Source organism: Ctenopharyngodon idella, chromosome 17 (assembly GCF_019924925.1).
Source record: "Ctenopharyngodon idella isolate HZGC_01 chromosome 17, HZGC01, whole genome shotgun sequence".
Taxonomy (NCBI): Eukaryota; Metazoa; Chordata; class Actinopteri; order Cypriniformes; family Xenocyprididae; genus Ctenopharyngodon; species Ctenopharyngodon idella.
This window is the reverse complement of record NC_067236.1, coordinates 18,208,428-18,224,440: the sequence shown is the minus strand read 5'-3', so window position 1 is coordinate 18,224,440 and position 16,013 is coordinate 18,208,428. Positions and strand designations below refer to the sequence as shown.

The 16,013-nt window shown below is 40.3% G+C and overlaps 3 protein-coding genes and 1 long non-coding RNA gene across 5 annotated transcripts; 2 read left to right on the top strand and 2 right to left on the bottom strand.

The window, feature by feature from the left end:
* The first annotated feature begins 199 nt into the window (after positions 1-199).
* On the top strand, positions 200-5,198 carry LOC127498160 (tryptophan--tRNA ligase, cytoplasmic). 2 transcript variants are annotated; one of them, XM_051867181.1, is made up of 11 exons: positions 200-316; positions 506-620; positions 1,282-1,483; positions 1,590-1,698; positions 2,245-2,364; positions 2,436-2,618; positions 3,931-4,031; positions 4,109-4,221; positions 4,442-4,615; positions 4,693-4,833; positions 4,929-5,198. In XM_051867181.1, exons 2-11 carry the CDS (start codon positions 528-530, stop codon positions 5,085-5,087), a joined length of 1,395 nt encoding a protein of 464 aa, XP_051723141.1. In that variant the 5' UTR covers positions 200-316; positions 506-527; the 3' UTR covers positions 5,088-5,198. The 2 variants fall into 2 exon arrangements, with proteins under 2 accessions (XP_051723141.1, XP_051723142.1); XM_051867182.1 differs by having other exon boundaries at positions 232-316; positions 510-620.
* slc25a47b (solute carrier family 25 member 47b) lies at positions 5,189-9,274 on the bottom strand. The gene is made up of 6 exons (XM_051867226.1): positions 9,133-9,274; positions 8,813-8,856; positions 8,674-8,745; positions 7,525-7,707; positions 7,214-7,448; positions 5,189-5,953 (listed from the first exon to the last, which is right to left on the bottom strand). Exons 1-6 carry the CDS (start codon positions 9,167-9,169, stop codon positions 5,676-5,678), a joined length of 849 nt encoding a protein of 282 aa, XP_051723186.1. The 5' UTR covers positions 9,170-9,274; the 3' UTR covers positions 5,189-5,675.
* A 432-nt stretch (positions 9,275-9,706) lies between these two features.
* LOC127498166 (mitochondrial basic amino acids transporter) lies at positions 9,707-16,010 on the top strand. Its single transcript, XM_051867225.1, has 5 exons — positions 9,707-9,855; positions 11,104-11,284; positions 12,494-12,537; positions 13,621-13,704; positions 13,997-16,010. The coding sequence occupies exons 2-5, from the start codon at positions 11,251-11,253 to the stop codon at positions 14,735-14,737; spliced, it is 903 nt and encodes a 300-aa protein (XP_051723185.1). The 5' UTR covers positions 9,707-9,855; positions 11,104-11,250; the 3' UTR covers positions 14,738-16,010.
* Positions 10,844-12,232, bottom strand: LOC127498170 (uncharacterized). The gene is made up of 2 exons (XR_007925823.1): positions 11,390-12,232; positions 10,844-11,316 (listed from the first exon to the last, which is right to left on the bottom strand). It is a non-coding gene; the product is annotated as an uncharacterized LOC127498170 (long non-coding RNA).
* Positions 16,011-16,013: the final 3 nt, after the last annotated feature.

Below are 16,013 nucleotides of genomic sequence, written 5' to 3'. Positions count from 1 at the left end.
TTTCTCTGAGAGAAAAGCATCTGTAGAGGAAGCGGCTTGTTTTTGCTACAAAATAAGAGTATCGTTTAAAATAATAATTCGTGTGTATAAAATACACATCCCGTATTAAACAGATTGTATGTATTTCCGTTATCTAAATAAAATAGAGTAGGGATAAAACTGTGTTTAATAACAATAATATTCACTGACAGTGACGTTTGAGAGATGCGACCGGAACTACCTGGAGCGAATGTTTCCGGTAGGGCAGTGATCGGTGTGACACTGGCACAGTCAGTCTGATGCAAGCTGAATGAATTAAATCATCCAACACAAGCCGGTACGTTTGTTTATTCTTCATTACTATTTAATACTGAATTTAACTTGTTATCATTACTCGTGCGAGCGCTGATCATGACACAGATCACAGATCGATGTTTACAGGCTGACATGCGGCAGGCGAGCATATGTCAATGAGGTGTAAGAGTTTCATGTCACAATATAAACAGTCATCATGTTCTTCTGTCAGTCAGTGTGTGTTACAGCTGAAGATGTCGGCAGATTCGAGCCCGATGGGTCTGTATGAGCAGCTCAGAGCTCAGGGAGACGCAGTGAGAGAAATCAAAGCTCAGAAGGGCAATAAAGTGAGTCTCCAGCTGAAAGGCCCCATTTATATTCTCAAAATAATATTATAAATATGTACAAATATTATTCGGAAATTACTGCGTTTCTATTATGTTATTACATTTTCCCCTACTCATTATAACACTGTACTGATGAATTATTTATTTGCTTATTTACTTATTTTAATAAATAAAATATCTATTTGTAATCAAAAGTTTATTTATTGTAAATAGATTTTTATTAAAACTCATAGCATTGTGCTGTAAGATGCATTATTTGTTAGCTTATTTAATCAAATTTTTATATATTTTTTATTGTAATCTAAATTTTTTTTTATACTCAGCACTGTACTGATGCATTATTTATTTGCTTATGTACTTGTTGGAATCTAATTTTTATTTATCTATTTTTAAAATGTTTATTAATTGTATTATCTATTTTTATTTATTGTAATCTATTTCTTAATTATTTTTTTTTAAATACAATTTATTACTTTTACATTTTTACCCAGTTTTTCCTCTTAAACACATTTTTCTTATTTTTATTTTTTTAAATTCAAATTTTTATGTATCTATTTTTTAAATGTTTTATTGTAATGAAATATATTTTCATGATGATTCTGTACACTGTTGAAGCTTAATCAGTACTCACTTCTGGTCATGTGACTGTGTGCTCCTGCAGGCTGATGTTGACGCTGCTGTCCAGTTACTGCTGAAGTTAAAGGCGGACTATAAACAGCTGACCGGTCAGGACTATCAGGCCGGACGCCCACCGACGGACGCTGTGATGAATGATGAAGGTCATGATGATGGAGATGATCAGGTGGATCCGTGGAACGTTTCCACCAGCAGCGCCAAAGGAGTCGACTACGATAAACTCATCGGTTGGTTTGTGTACTAATCCTCATCCTCTGTGTGTGTGTGTGTGTGTGATTTCTGAGCATGTTTTCATGTGTGAATAATGCATTGACGAGGTTCTGCTGCTGTCAGTGCGCTTCGGCAGCAGTAAGATCGATCAGGAGCTGGTGGACAGAATCGCTCGACTCACGGGGAAAACACCACATCGCTTCCTGCGCAGAGGAATCTTCTTCTCACACAGGTGCGTCATTCTCACACACACACACACACACACACACACACACACACACAAACACACAACAACACTGGGAAGGGAGTGGACGTGCATCATAACAAATAAACTCAAATAAATAAATTCAGATAAGTAAATAGATAAATAGATTAAAACAAATAAATAAAAAAGTAGATTAAAATACATAAATACATAAACAAATATATGTAAATAAATAAAATAGGTAGATTAAAAAGCAAATAAATAGATTAAAATAAAAGAAATTACTAATTAAATTACAAAATAAAATAAAAATGGATTAAAATAAATATACATATTAAAATAAATAAAAAATAGATAAATATCAAAATAAATAGTTTAAAATAAAAGATAGATTGAAATAAAAAAAGATAGATTAAAACTAATAAAAATAAAAATAAAAAAAAGTAACTTAATAGAAACATTTTCCAAAAATATTTGACCTTTTCTTTATTATATTATTTTTTCACAGTATAAATGGGGTCTTTTTAAACTTTAAGGCTGGGTGATGATCATATGACATGTTTTGATGGGCAGGGACATGCATCAGATCCTGGACGCGTACGAGAATCAGAAGTCCTTCTATCTGTACACGGGCCGTGGGCCGTCCTCAGAGGCCATGCACGTGGGTCACCTGATCCCCTTCATCTTCACTAAGTGAGTGTCATCCGTGTCCAGTGTGAGTCTGCGGTCAGTTCCGCCGCTGACGGGTGTCCATTGTGTCTCAGGTGGCTTCAGGACGTGTTCGACGTCCCTCTGGTCATTCAGATGACGGATGACGAGAAGTACCTGTGGAAGGACCTGTCGCTGGAGGACTGCCATCGGTACGCGGTGGAGAACGCCAGAGACATCATCGCCTGCGGATTCGACCTGGACAAGACCTTCATCTTCTCTGATCTGGAGTATATGGGGTAAAACTGCTCACGTCTTTCTACTGCAACGTCTTCATGTTGTGTGTCAGTGCTGACAGCAGGTGGCGCTATTACATCTCATCTGCTACTATATTAATATATAACCGCATCTCATCTGCATATGGATATAACTGCTATTATTATTATTATATAACCGCATCTCATCTGCATATGGATATAAGTGCTATTATTATTAATATATAACGCATCTCATCTTCACATGGATATAAGCGCTATTATTAATATATAACTGCATCTCATCTGCGTACGGATATAAGCGCTATTATTATTATATAACCGCATCTCATCTGCACATGGATATAAGCGCTATTATTATTATTATATAACCGCATCTCATCTGCATATGGATATAAGTGCTATTATTATTAATATATAACGCATCTCATCTTCACATGGATATAAGCGCTATTATTAATATATAACTGCATCTCATCTGCATACGGATATAAGCGCTATTATTATTATTTAACCACATCTCATCTTCACATGGATATAAGCGCTATTATTATTATTATATAACCGCATCTCATCTGCATATGGATATAAGTGTTATTAATATATAACCGCATCTCATCTTCATATGGATATAAGTGCTATTATTATTAATATATAACCGCATCTCATCTTCATATGGATATAAGCGCTATTATTACTAATATATAACCGCATCTCATCTTCACATGGATATAAGTGCTATTATTATTATTATTATATAACCGCATCTCATCTGTGTACGGGTATAAACGCTATTATTATTATATAACTGCATCTCATCTTCATATGGATATAAGTGCTATTATTATTATAAGTGCGCAGATGAGATGCTATTATTATTATTATATAACTGCATCTCATCTGCGTACGGATATAAGTGCTATTATTAATATATAACTGCATCTCATCTTCACATGGATATAAGTGCTATTATTATTATTATATAACTGCATCTCATCTGCGTACGGATATAAGTGCTATTATTATTATTATTATTAAATAACTGCATCTCATCTTCATATGGATATAAGTGCTATTATTATTAATATATAACCGGATCTCATCTTCATATGGATATAAGTGCTATTATTATTAATATATAACCGCATCTGCATATGGAAATAAGTGCTATTATATTGTTTGTATGTTCTCAAAATGTAACTATCACACAGTTCTAAGATATTGTAAACATTAACATCATGATTTTCTGTAAAGCTGCTTTGAAACTGTATTTATAAATAAATTTGACTTGGCTTGATTTGACTTGAATTTACTGTGAATGTGTTTCTTCCGACAGGGCGAGTCCTTCGTTCTACAGAAACGTTGTGAAGGTTCAGAAGCATGTGACGTTTAACCAGGTCAAAGGCATCTTTGGATTCACAGACAGTGATTGTATCGGTGAGCAGCGCTCTTCTTCTGTCTGAAGTGTTTGAACGAGTGTTCGTCAGTCGGAGTTTAATCGTGTGTGTCTGCAGGTAAAATCAGTTTCCCAGCCATTCAAGCAGCTCCGTCCTTCGGTAACTCTTTCCCGCAGATCTTCGGCGACAGGAATGACGTTCAGTGTCTCATTCCATGTGCCATCGATCAGGTGAGATGCTCAGATCCATCTTCACATACGCTTTCCCAAGCTTATAAAATTATTCACTAGCATTGGACACACTTCAGGCTGGCGCCACCTGGTGGTCAAAACTGTGTAAATGCAGCAAAAACTCAGTACAACTACTACTACTAATTAAAGAGCTACTAATCTCAGGCCGTTAAAGTGTGAAGTGATGCTACTGAACGTCACGTGATCCTCTGTTCCTCAGGATCCATATTTCCGGATGACGCGGGACGTGGCTCCTCGGATCGGCTATCTTAAACCCGCTCTGCTTCACTCCACGTTCTTCCCGGCGCTTCAGGGCGCTCAGACCAAGATGAGCGCCAGCGACGCCAACTCCTCCATCTTCCTGACAGACACGCCCAAGCAGATCAAGAACAAGGTGCTTCTTCACTCTTATTATGAATGAACTAGTGTTTAAGACGTGACAGAGAATCACACGAGCTCTTGCTGCTGCAGGTCAACAAACACGCGTTCTCTGGCGGGAAGGACACAGTAGAGGAGCACAGGAAGTTCGGTGGGAATCCAGACGTGGATGTTTCCTTCATGTATCTGACGTTCTTTCTGGAAGACGATGAACAGCTGGAGAAGATCAGACAGGTGAGATCAGACACCGATGCCGTCAGACTTCAAAAGTCTGACCACAAACAACAAAATACGAATTAAATCTCTAAATACGCCCGGTTGTGTTTCAGGACTACAGGAGCGGCGCTCTGCTCACCGGCGAACTGAAGAAGTGTTTGATCGAGACGCTTCAGCCCATGATCGCCGCGCATCAGGAGAGACGCAAACTGGTGACCGACGAGACTGTCCGACAGTTCATGACCCCGCGGAAACTACGCTTCAACTGCTAGAGGAAACGACAGATCCTTCAGTGCACACCGATCAACCACAGAGAAATGAACTCACTGTCTAATAAACCTGACGCCAACTGTGATGAATAAACAGACAGATGTTGTAAATGACATGTTTATTGTATTACTGATTCTGTGAACATTCAGCTGTGTAAACGGTTCATTTAACATTCATTTAAAAACAGAGATGCATATCTGACAGAATGTGTGCGTTAATGTGTAAACCCCTGATACGAGCTTCACACATTCAGATACAACTGAGATTAAACACAGACAGTTAGTAAAAGGTTAAACCTGATTAACACTAGATATGTTTCCATCCACCTATTTCTATGTGCATTTTGGGATATTGCATAAAAAACGCTGGATGGAAATGACAGGAATACACGAGTTTGAATTCAAACCCTTAAACATTCACGATGCTCTTCAGCAGACGCATCTGGAGGTAGACACTGCAAAACACTCAAATATATATTAATACAGATTATACATATTCACTCTCTGGTTCATGAGCTTCTGCAGCTCACAGTGGAACACAAACGTTATTGTGCATGATGCAAAACTTGTGCAAAAATCTGACCATGACCTTCATGACGCTGAACGCAGGAAGCGAACGACCAGTTCGTACGTGGCAAAAACAGACATGTTGACGGGAAAAGCACGGATGCAGTTTACCGTCAGTCCTCTGAACAGGACGGATGCGCCTTCGGTCCTCACGCTGTGTGTGATGCAGTGAAAGAATCCTCTGTAGCGCCGGCCGCTCACATAGTCCACCTGCAGACGGGCCTTGATCACGTCCATGGGCGTCCCGACGGCCCAGCCGCACATACCGGACACGCCACCGGCCAGAAGAACCACCGGCCAGCCTGAAAACAGACGGTCAACAACAATTTTGCCTGTAGTGAACTCTAGGGTTCTTAACTCAGTTTTATGCCAAAAAGGCACAAAATATCCACGTCTTCAATGATTGCATAATACTTTCATGTTTAATGGGTTATTTCAATTCTTTCTAGTGATAAAGTGCACCAGCTGCTTAATTCATAAAATTCAGCTCAAAATACCCCACAGATCATTTATTATAGCTTGTCAAATTTGACCCTATTTGGGTGTGAGCAAAAACACACAGTTTTTGTGTGTGTCCCTTTAAATGCAAATGAGCTGCTGCTCCCACCCCCTTTCCAGAAGAGGGCGGAGCTTTAACAGCTCGCGCTTCGGTCGCTCAACAACAAGAAAGCTGGAGAATCTCACCCAGACAAAATGAGGATTGTCAGTAACGGTGTTCAGCCTTACATTGTTCAAACCGGAGTCGACACTGATGGAGAGAGTTTAGAAACGTCTAAAAGTTACAACTTTTAGACGTTTCTGAATGGTTAGTGGATAAATTTATGTAGTTGCTGTGGAGTTGATTCAACTCATCCACTAGCATGTGCCGTCATGTTAATCTGTTGTGTTGAATTGACCCTCATTTGTGAAGCAGTCCGGCGTAAATGACTGTATATTATGCTGCTGTCACTTTAACACACAGATCTAATATACACTTGCGATTTCTTTTCTATGCTGTTTATGTTCACAGACATAACTGACTGTGTTTGTGAACCTTGTGTGTATTTGACAGTTTAAGCGCAATAACACGTGAAAGAGAACTTAGTTTGATACTCACATGACGCACCATGTGACAGTCAGCTTTCTGTGCACTCAGAAAACCATATATCAGAAGTTTAGACCAAACAGATGTTTTAGTTTTTTGCAGAGTATCTGTGGCACGAGCTGTACAGGCTCCGCCCTCTTCTGGAAAGCAGGTGGGGAGCAGCAGCTCATTTGCATTTAAAGTCACATGCACGAAAACAGCATGTTTTTCCTTCCACTCAAAAATGGGCATGTATAACATGCTATAATAAATGATCTGTGGGGTATTTTGAGCTGAAACTTCACAGACACATTCTGGAGACACCAGAGACTTATATTACATCTTGTGAAAGGGGCATTATAGGTCCACTTTAAGTTTCGTTACAAGCCGTTTACACAATGACAATAAAAAGCGATTCATGCATTAATATATAGCCCCTTTAAATGTACTGAGTAAGAACTTCTGATGTGTTTATAAGTTCAGGTTTGAGTGATTTTACCTGGCTGATGGTTCTCTGCAGACAGTGAATCACAGATGGTGTTGTAAGTGAGGAAATAGGTGGCGAAGGAGGGTCCGTCGCGCAGGGCTAAAGCAGCAGAACCCTTATAGAGGCCCAGCAGACCCTCGCCGCGGGCGATGCTGAGCAGACAGTGCAGCGGACCGCTGTATCTCCGCCCTTCCATCTGACACTGAAGACGAACCTTCACGATGTCTGCGGGCGACATCACCAAAACCTGAAACCAGAGCAAACGCAGCTGGTTATACATGCAGTGACACACAACACGCGTGGAATGAAGCGATGAAGCGCACCTGAGCGACGCCTCCGGCGAACCCAGACAGAAAAATATGAGCTTTATGGTGAGGATCCGCTGCGCTTCTGTGCCGCATCTGATGCAGGTAATGAAGAACGTTCCTGTAGGTGCCGAAAACCAGAGAGGAGCTGATGGAGACGGTGGTTACCGGCATCGACATCCCTCGATAGAAACCTCTGACCTGAAACACACCGTTATTGTGTTAAAGAGATGGTTGATTATGATTTCACTTCATTTTTAACTTTAGTTAGTGTGTAATGTTGTTTATGATCAAACAGCAACATCTGCAAAGTTACGACGCTCAAAGTTCAATGCAGAGAGAGATATTTTCTTTTACAGAAATCACTTTTTAAACGGCTGGTAGGGACTACAACGAGATTCTTCCTGGGTCGGTGACATCACTAACCCTAAAATTTACATAAACCCCGCCCCCAAGAACACACAACAAAGGGGGCGGGGCCATGTTGGGCTGCTTTAGAGAAGAGGAAGAGTTGTTGTAGTAGAGTATTGTTGACATGCCGTCATTTTACGCCGGACTGCTTCACAAACGAGGGTCAATTCAACACAAAAGATTAACATGACGACACATGCTAGTGGATGAGTTGAATCAACTCCACAGCAACTACATAAATTTATCCACTAACCATTCAGAAACGTCCAGTTTCATTCTAAAAGTTGTAACTTCTTCCTGAGTCTCTCCATCAGTGTCGACTCCGGTTTGAACAATGTAAGCTGAACACCGTTACTGACAATCCTCATTTTGGCTGCGTGAGATTCTCCAACTTTGTTGTTGTTGAGCTGTTAAAGCTCCGCCCTCTTCTGGAAAGGGGGCGGGAGCAGCAGCTCATTTGCATTTAAAGGGACATACACAAAAACGGCGTGTTTTTGCTCACAGCCAAATAGGGGCAAATTTGACAAGCTATAATAAATGATCTGTGGGGGATTTTGAGCTGAAACTTCACAGACACATTCTGGAGACACCAGAGACTTATATTACATCTTGTGAAATGGGCATTATTGGGGCATTATAGGTGCCCTTTAAAGCCCCGCCCTACATTTGTTCTTGTTTGTGAAGCGTTTCACTCTGATATACGACACAATAGCTCGACTTCTGTTTCATGCTAGTGTTTGTGTGACTGATACTCACTCCTTCGGTTCTGCAGGTTCTTCTCACACATTCCCAAACACCAGAATCATGAGTCTGCGTCTGGAGTCTCACCTGCAACATCAGCAGCCGTTACACACCTGGATAGAGCATGTGATGAAGATGATGATGATGGTTTTACCTTCACGGTGTCCAGCGGATACCCCACCGCCACTCCGAACGCTCCTGAACACACACATCATAAACTACATTCGTTATGGACATCAATTATGAATATGATTCTTCAGCTCTAATCAAATGTAGAATAACAGAATATACAGTCATGTTTGAAATGTTGTATAAATATGCAAATTATCTATTTGAGATTTGCCTATTTTTGTTGATCATTTTTAATTGCCTTCTCACGGCCCAAATATCTGCAGATCTCACATTCACACACTGACCTTCATCAGGCTCTGAACAACTGACCCTGAAACCCAGATGATTCACATGATCACGTACCTCCGACAGAACCGGCGATGAAATCTGCGAGATACATCACGATCAGAACCGATCAAGGAGAATCAGAACCGATCTGTCAGAAGAACCAGAACCGATCAAGCAGAAGCATCGGATTCACTCGGTTCGATCCGCTGAACGCGTGACATCATCAGCGGAGAAACGCCGGTTGACGATCTGAAGATGATGAAGATTATGAAGAAAAACGATGCAGAAGATAAGCGCGTGCCGTGTGTCGTAGAGACGGGTGTGTGTGTGTGTGTGTCGCTTTTGTCATTGCAGAAATGTGAAACCGAAGGTCACAGTCTCCTTCAGAACACATTCAGTGCTCGTTCACATGCAGTAAGGCGTGAGTCTCGATGTCTGTGACGCTCTCTGTGTTTACAGTCGCTCTGCCGCGCAGAATATCAGCTGTATCAAATATAAAGACAGCAAGTGTCAGATCAGCGTTTGTGTTCCTGCAGCGGCCGCTGGGTGGCGCTGCTCTTCATTCTGTCACTGCACTGACGATGATGATGATGATGAAGAATTAAAGTTGCAGTCACGTGTTCTACAAATAATTACTGTACCGATTATTCACAGTGAACAGCTTCAGATCCGAGGACTAGTGATCGTTTTATTAATATATAGCTACTCAATTTTATTTATATAGTGCTTTATACAACACAACTTGTTTATGTTTTAAGGACACATCATGGCTGTTTTCATGGCGAGAAACAAAAAATAGTAAGTTTTAGCATGTCTCTCTCTCTCTCTATGTGTGTGTGTGTGTGTATAAAGTGTTTATTCATTTTTATTTCATCTTTAGTTATTTTAGTTCAAGTTAAACTAAATTAAAATGAGAAATGTTGCCTTGGCAATTATCTGAAATAAAATAAGTTTGATTTTATTTCAGATTAGATCATTTTATAGGATGAATAAATAATATATTTAAAGAAATTAAAGATATGGGTTTACATAATATTAAAACAAAATGAGTTGAGTTAGACAATAAAATAACAGGAGACACAACCTCCATATTGGCAAGAATATGCTTGGAAAATTAATGAAATAATTCATAACAGCAAAAAAAATCCATCTTTAGGATGTTGGAGAAGTTGTGGTGAATTTAAAGCTCATTAAACTCATATATTTTAGACTTTTAATTGGACAAAAGTAATTCAGGTAATGGAAGAAATTTTTAAGAAACCAAATATAATAAAGATACAAAATATAGTTTTGGGTATAGGATATATGCTACTTACTAAAGATGAGTTATATTTATTTAGAATACTAAGAATTATGGCTTTTAAAGTAATAACAAAAGTTTGGAGAGAATCCCACGTTTTAAATGATTGGTTAGATTTCTAAAGTACATTCAGTGAGATGAGGTCATGTGAAAAAGAGCAAAACTACACTTCTGGACACTTCTAAAATCAAAGAAAATAAAATTTAATATAAAGGAATATATTACATTACATTAATTACTTTTTTCATATAAAAGGATCCTTTTTAATTTATCTTCATTGTTTATTTATTATTATTATTTGATGTTTAAATAATATTGTATTATTAGTATATTAAAAGAGCTTGATATATATGTGAATGTTAACTTTTTTAATATGTAAAAGTACTTAATTATTGTTCTAATTATGTGTTTTTATGCATTGGTGGAGAGTATATCACAAGAAAAAAATGAAAGTAGAAGAAAACGAACAATTATTGGGGAAAAATATGTCTTTAAAGGAAATGTTTATTTGTATAATTATGTTAAATGAGTTTGAATGGAAAGAAAGTTTATTTTATTTAATGTAACAGTTTAGTCGATAATAACTACATATTAAGTTCTACTGCACTGGAAATCAGATCCTGCAGCATTATGAGTTGATTTACTCTCTCTGGCAGTAAATCGTGTCTGTAAGCACAGACGTGTATGATGATGATGATGATGATGATGGGGGTGTTTCTTCATCCTTGAGTTTCTATTGGTCACAGATGGACTTTCCCCTTCATATCAACTTCATTCAGTAAAAATAGCGGCCCCGTTGGCAGCAGCTGCTGGTGAGCGCAGACCAACACACCGAGCAGAAGACCAGAGGGACAGACCACCGGCTCTTCATCTTCATCATCATCACCTCAGGAATGGCTCTGGACTTTGTTGCAGGATGTATTGGAGGTAAGACACACGTCACATGTCACTTCACTGCACTGCAAGTACAATAATGAGTCGAATAACATGTGAAGTATTGAACAGCATGAATCCTACATCTAGTGTACTGACCTCATGCTGGAGATGAGAATATCTCTCTGGTCAGACTGACTGAGAACGAGCCGTTGTTCCCGACAACTCCTTGACTCCAGACATTCCTACTGTTCTGATGTCAATGCAGCAATTCTTCAGTCTGAAACGCTCATCATCCTTCACATGCTGCTAAATCAAAATCATTCTGAACTGAAGCTCATTGAACAGGAATGATCCTGTGAAGCATGTGTAAGTTTTCCAGACAGTGTTCAGCTCTGTAGATCAACGGCACAGACATCAGTGGATCATGATTCTGTAATCGTCACATCGACAGGTCAAGCAGATCTTGCCACATGCCCGTATGACGCAGGTATTCCAGCGCTGCGCTTTCATTCGACGGGTCAAGGACTCCGGCCGCAGCAGAGCTCAAACACTCGTCATATCTCAAACACGATTGCATCACACGTTTCAGTCAAATATAACATGCTCCTAATCATCATGACAGAGTTAAAACAGGGTCTGAAATCATGAGATTGCCTTCCTGAAGCTCAAACAGTAGAGCAGGTGCTCGCAACACCAAGATCATGGGTTCGATTCCCAGGGAAAGCATGAACTAATCATTCAAATAAATGAAAGTCACTTTGGATACAAACATCTGCCAAATGCATGAATGTAAATGTTCAAAGAGTATAGTGAAACAGATTTGCAACACCAAGGTCGTGGGTTCGATTCCCAGGAAAAGCATGAACAGATTTCATAAAGAATACAGTGAAGTGAATGCAATGTAAATTTCTTTTGGATATATGCATCTGCCAAATTCATTAATGTATTGTAAATGATTAAAAAGTATAATGAAACAGATTTGCAACACCAAGGTCGTGGGTTCGATTCCTACGGAAAGCATGAACAGATTTCATAAAGAATACAGTTAATGCAATGTAAGTCACTTTTTGATACAAGAATCTGCCAAATGCATGAATGTAAATATAAAAATAGTGAAACATTTGAAACACGAAGGTCATGGGTTCGATTCCCAGGGAATGCATGAACAGCTTGCATAAAGAATAAAGTGAATGCAATGTAAGTCACTTTTGGATACAAACATCTGCCAAATACATGAATGTGAATGTTCTCATGTTGCAGGTGCCGCAGGTGTGCTGGTCGGACATCCATTCGACACGGTTAAGGTACGTTTGGCTTGAACACTGAATGCATGTGGGGATGAACCAACAAACTGACAGCTTGTGTTACATAAAGTGTTTTTGCATTCGCGGTTTGATAAATCATCATGTACTAGACTGTACACTCTTAAAACTAAAGGTTCTGTAGTGGCACTGATGGTCCCATGAAGAACCTTAAACAGCCACTGAACCAAAGGGTTCTTCCTCATTTTGGAACCTTTATTTTTAAGAGTTTATAATCAATTAAAATGTACTTACAACTACAAATTATATTAATATGTCAATGATTTAGTTTGACATTTGGGAGTTCCTGTGAAAGAGTAGAGCATGACACTTACAGGCAATGCAAGAACTAATCGAAATGTATAGACCAACAAAAACATATTCTAAGAACATTTTGCTGACATTCCCATTGGATAAAAGCATCTGGCAAATGTGTAGCTGATTTAGTGCATCAACACTGATCAAGAAGCATGTCTTTACTGTGATCAACTACAAACTCCCACTGGACCAACCAACAGCTGAGACACACAAATGCTCAGAGATGTGTGTTGCATTGAGTATTAGAGGTTGTTGTTGTCATTAGTGTTGCATGTGTGTTTCTGTGAATGAAAACTAACACTCAAAGAGAGTTGTTGTACTTAAAGGCAAAGGGCAAGATACACAAACGCCTGCTTCTGATCGAGTCTCACATGAGCTCGTGTATTAAGCGCATATTTCGACCTAAAGCCTCTTTAGCACCAGCCGTTTGAGCCGGAATATCTCTCGTCTTGCCTTGGTGCCTTTAACCTGATCATAACTTCACAGCCGAAGGGTCTTTCACAGCAAAAGTATTGCTTTGTTGTAGATGAGAGTGAGGCTGTTACACCGGCCGCACGGAGGTTTAACCTAGTAAGTAAAGACCAGGTCAATTCCTCTGTTTCCATTGGACTGGAATGTCATTGAATATAATTCCACACACAGCAAGGACAAACATCACCTAGATCTACTTTCATTCACTTCTTTGTGATTTCTGCTGTTTGTCAACCATTACTAGTGGCCTGATTACAGCATTAATTCCTGTTTAATGAGAAAAACTCTCTGTTCTAGGTGCGACTGCAGGTTCAAAGTGTGGACAAGCCCTTGTACCGCGGGACGTATCACTGCTTCCAGTCAATCGTTCGCCAAGAATCGGTGAGTAGGATTTATTATTAGCCTGATGATGTCTTTACAAGCAACAAGCATTGAAAGTTCCTGAACTGCAGATCTTAAAATCATTAAAAATCTCTGGCGTGAAAGTTTAACATGCTGGTTTTAGTTCTAGTTAACTTTAATAACCCTGCTGAGCTCCAGGAGTTACTTGAGACCCGTCAGGAATGAGCACGCGGAGCTAAATTAAGCACAAGGAACATCTATATCTGTCTGAGAGACGAAGGGTTTCGGGTTCTGAAGACATTAACCCTTCACTCCGTTTCTGTTTCTCCAGATGTTGGGCCTCTATAAGGGCATCGGCTCCCCAATGATGGGCCTGACCTTCATCAACGCCATCGTGTTCGGCGTCCAGGGCAACGCCATGCGCATGTTGGCCGCAGACACGCCGCTGCATCAGTTCCTGGCGGGCGCGGCGGCCGGACTCATCCAGTGCGTCATCTGCTGCCCGATGGAGCTGGCCAAGACCCGCATGCAGATGCAGGGAACGGGCCAGAAGAGCCCGTCCAGGAAGCTCTACAAGAACTCTCTGGACTGTCTGGTCCGCATCTACCGTAAGGAGGGAATCCGAGGAATCAACCGAGGAATGGTGACCACCGTCATCCGCGAGACACCCGGCTTCGGCATCTACTTCCTCACCTACGACACGCTGACGCGATCGCTGCGCTGCGAACCCGACGATGGCTACATCATTCCCAAGCTGCTCCTTGCGGGCGGCATGTCAGGAATCGCATCCTGGCTCTCCACCTATCCCGTGGACGTCATCAAGTCGCGCCTCCAGGCGGATGGCGTGGGCGGAGCCAACAGGTACGACGGCATAATGGACTGCGTCCGTCAGAGCTGGCGGCGGGAGGGATGGAGGGTGTTCACTCGCGGCCTGACCTCGACTCTCCTGAGAGCGTTTCCTGTCAACGCCACCACCTTCGCCACCGTCACGCTCTTCCTCATGTACATGCGCGAGGACGAATGCGTGAAGGACTGCGAGTCCATGCCGACCTTGCAGCACAGCAGCCTGTGACTGAAAGACTTCAGCCATGGATCCTTTTGACATGAACTTATGAAGAGAGAAAAGGTCAATCAGGCTGAATAATGATTGATGGACCACTGAAATATTGGGATGAGAGAAAGTCTCCACTGGGTTCAAGGATTCCCACATTTGGCAGTGCTTTTATCCAAGGCCACTTGCACAGTTACATCTGATCAGTTCTTGCTTTCCCTGGGAATCGAATCCATGACCTTGGTGTTGTGAGCGCCGCGATCTACTGTTTGAGCTAAAGATCATCATCCATAGAAACATCTGACGCTGATGAAGGATCTACCGACGTAGAGATGAATCACAGGAGCTTTTGGACAGAACCACATGTGAGAGGCTGAGCTGTGACTTAGTTCTTCTGTCCTGTTCTCACGCTGTCAGAAAAAATGTGCAAAAAATAATTCCTATAAATGATGCAACAGCTTGTCATCTGGAGCATTACTGTCGAAGGGGCACCTTTGTACCTTACTCATAGTAGTACCTTAAGGGCAAGCATTGCATTACAGACCTCTACAGACACGTTGGTTTTACACTGAAACAGTGATAATGTTCACTTCCACAATGTCACGCATTTCCAAGATGTTCGACAAGACAAATCATTACATTATATAGCTGAAAACCATTTCACTTCCACACATTTCCAGGTTCACATCAGTACCTTCTAGAGTAGTAATATTTACCTTATTTCCCTCTAAAAAGGTTCATAGTAGTACCTGGAGGGTGCTCAGGTACTACTTTTAGAGGTAAATGTATGAAGTTGACAAGCTGTTGCATCCCTCAAGATACACGTTTTGCACATTTTTTCCCAATCTTGATTATTACTCTCAAGTGTTTCTTCACGGGTACAAAATTTGAGACTTTCCCTTTCAACATAAAAGTAAATCTTTAAATGCCAAGATCTGTAAAAAGTGTTGCTGCTGAGACTCTCAGACCTGAAGATTGTCCAAGAAATGGTCCTAACATGTTTACATACATATTTTCTAATGGTTATTTAATCTTTACATGCACCTTAAATGTGACTCGTTCCTGACATGACTGTAATTAACATATTCCTGATGTATATTTGCATAATTTGTTTTGTTCTCTAGTATTATTGTGAATGTAAATAGTATGAGGGGATTAGCAGATGGATTGTTGATGACTGTTTGATTGATTGTCAGTGTTTTTACTTCATGAATGTCAAGGGAACACGTGTTACACACGGATCAGCAGTCACGCTTCAACATTAAATAAATGAATATGGAAACAAATTCAGGAATAT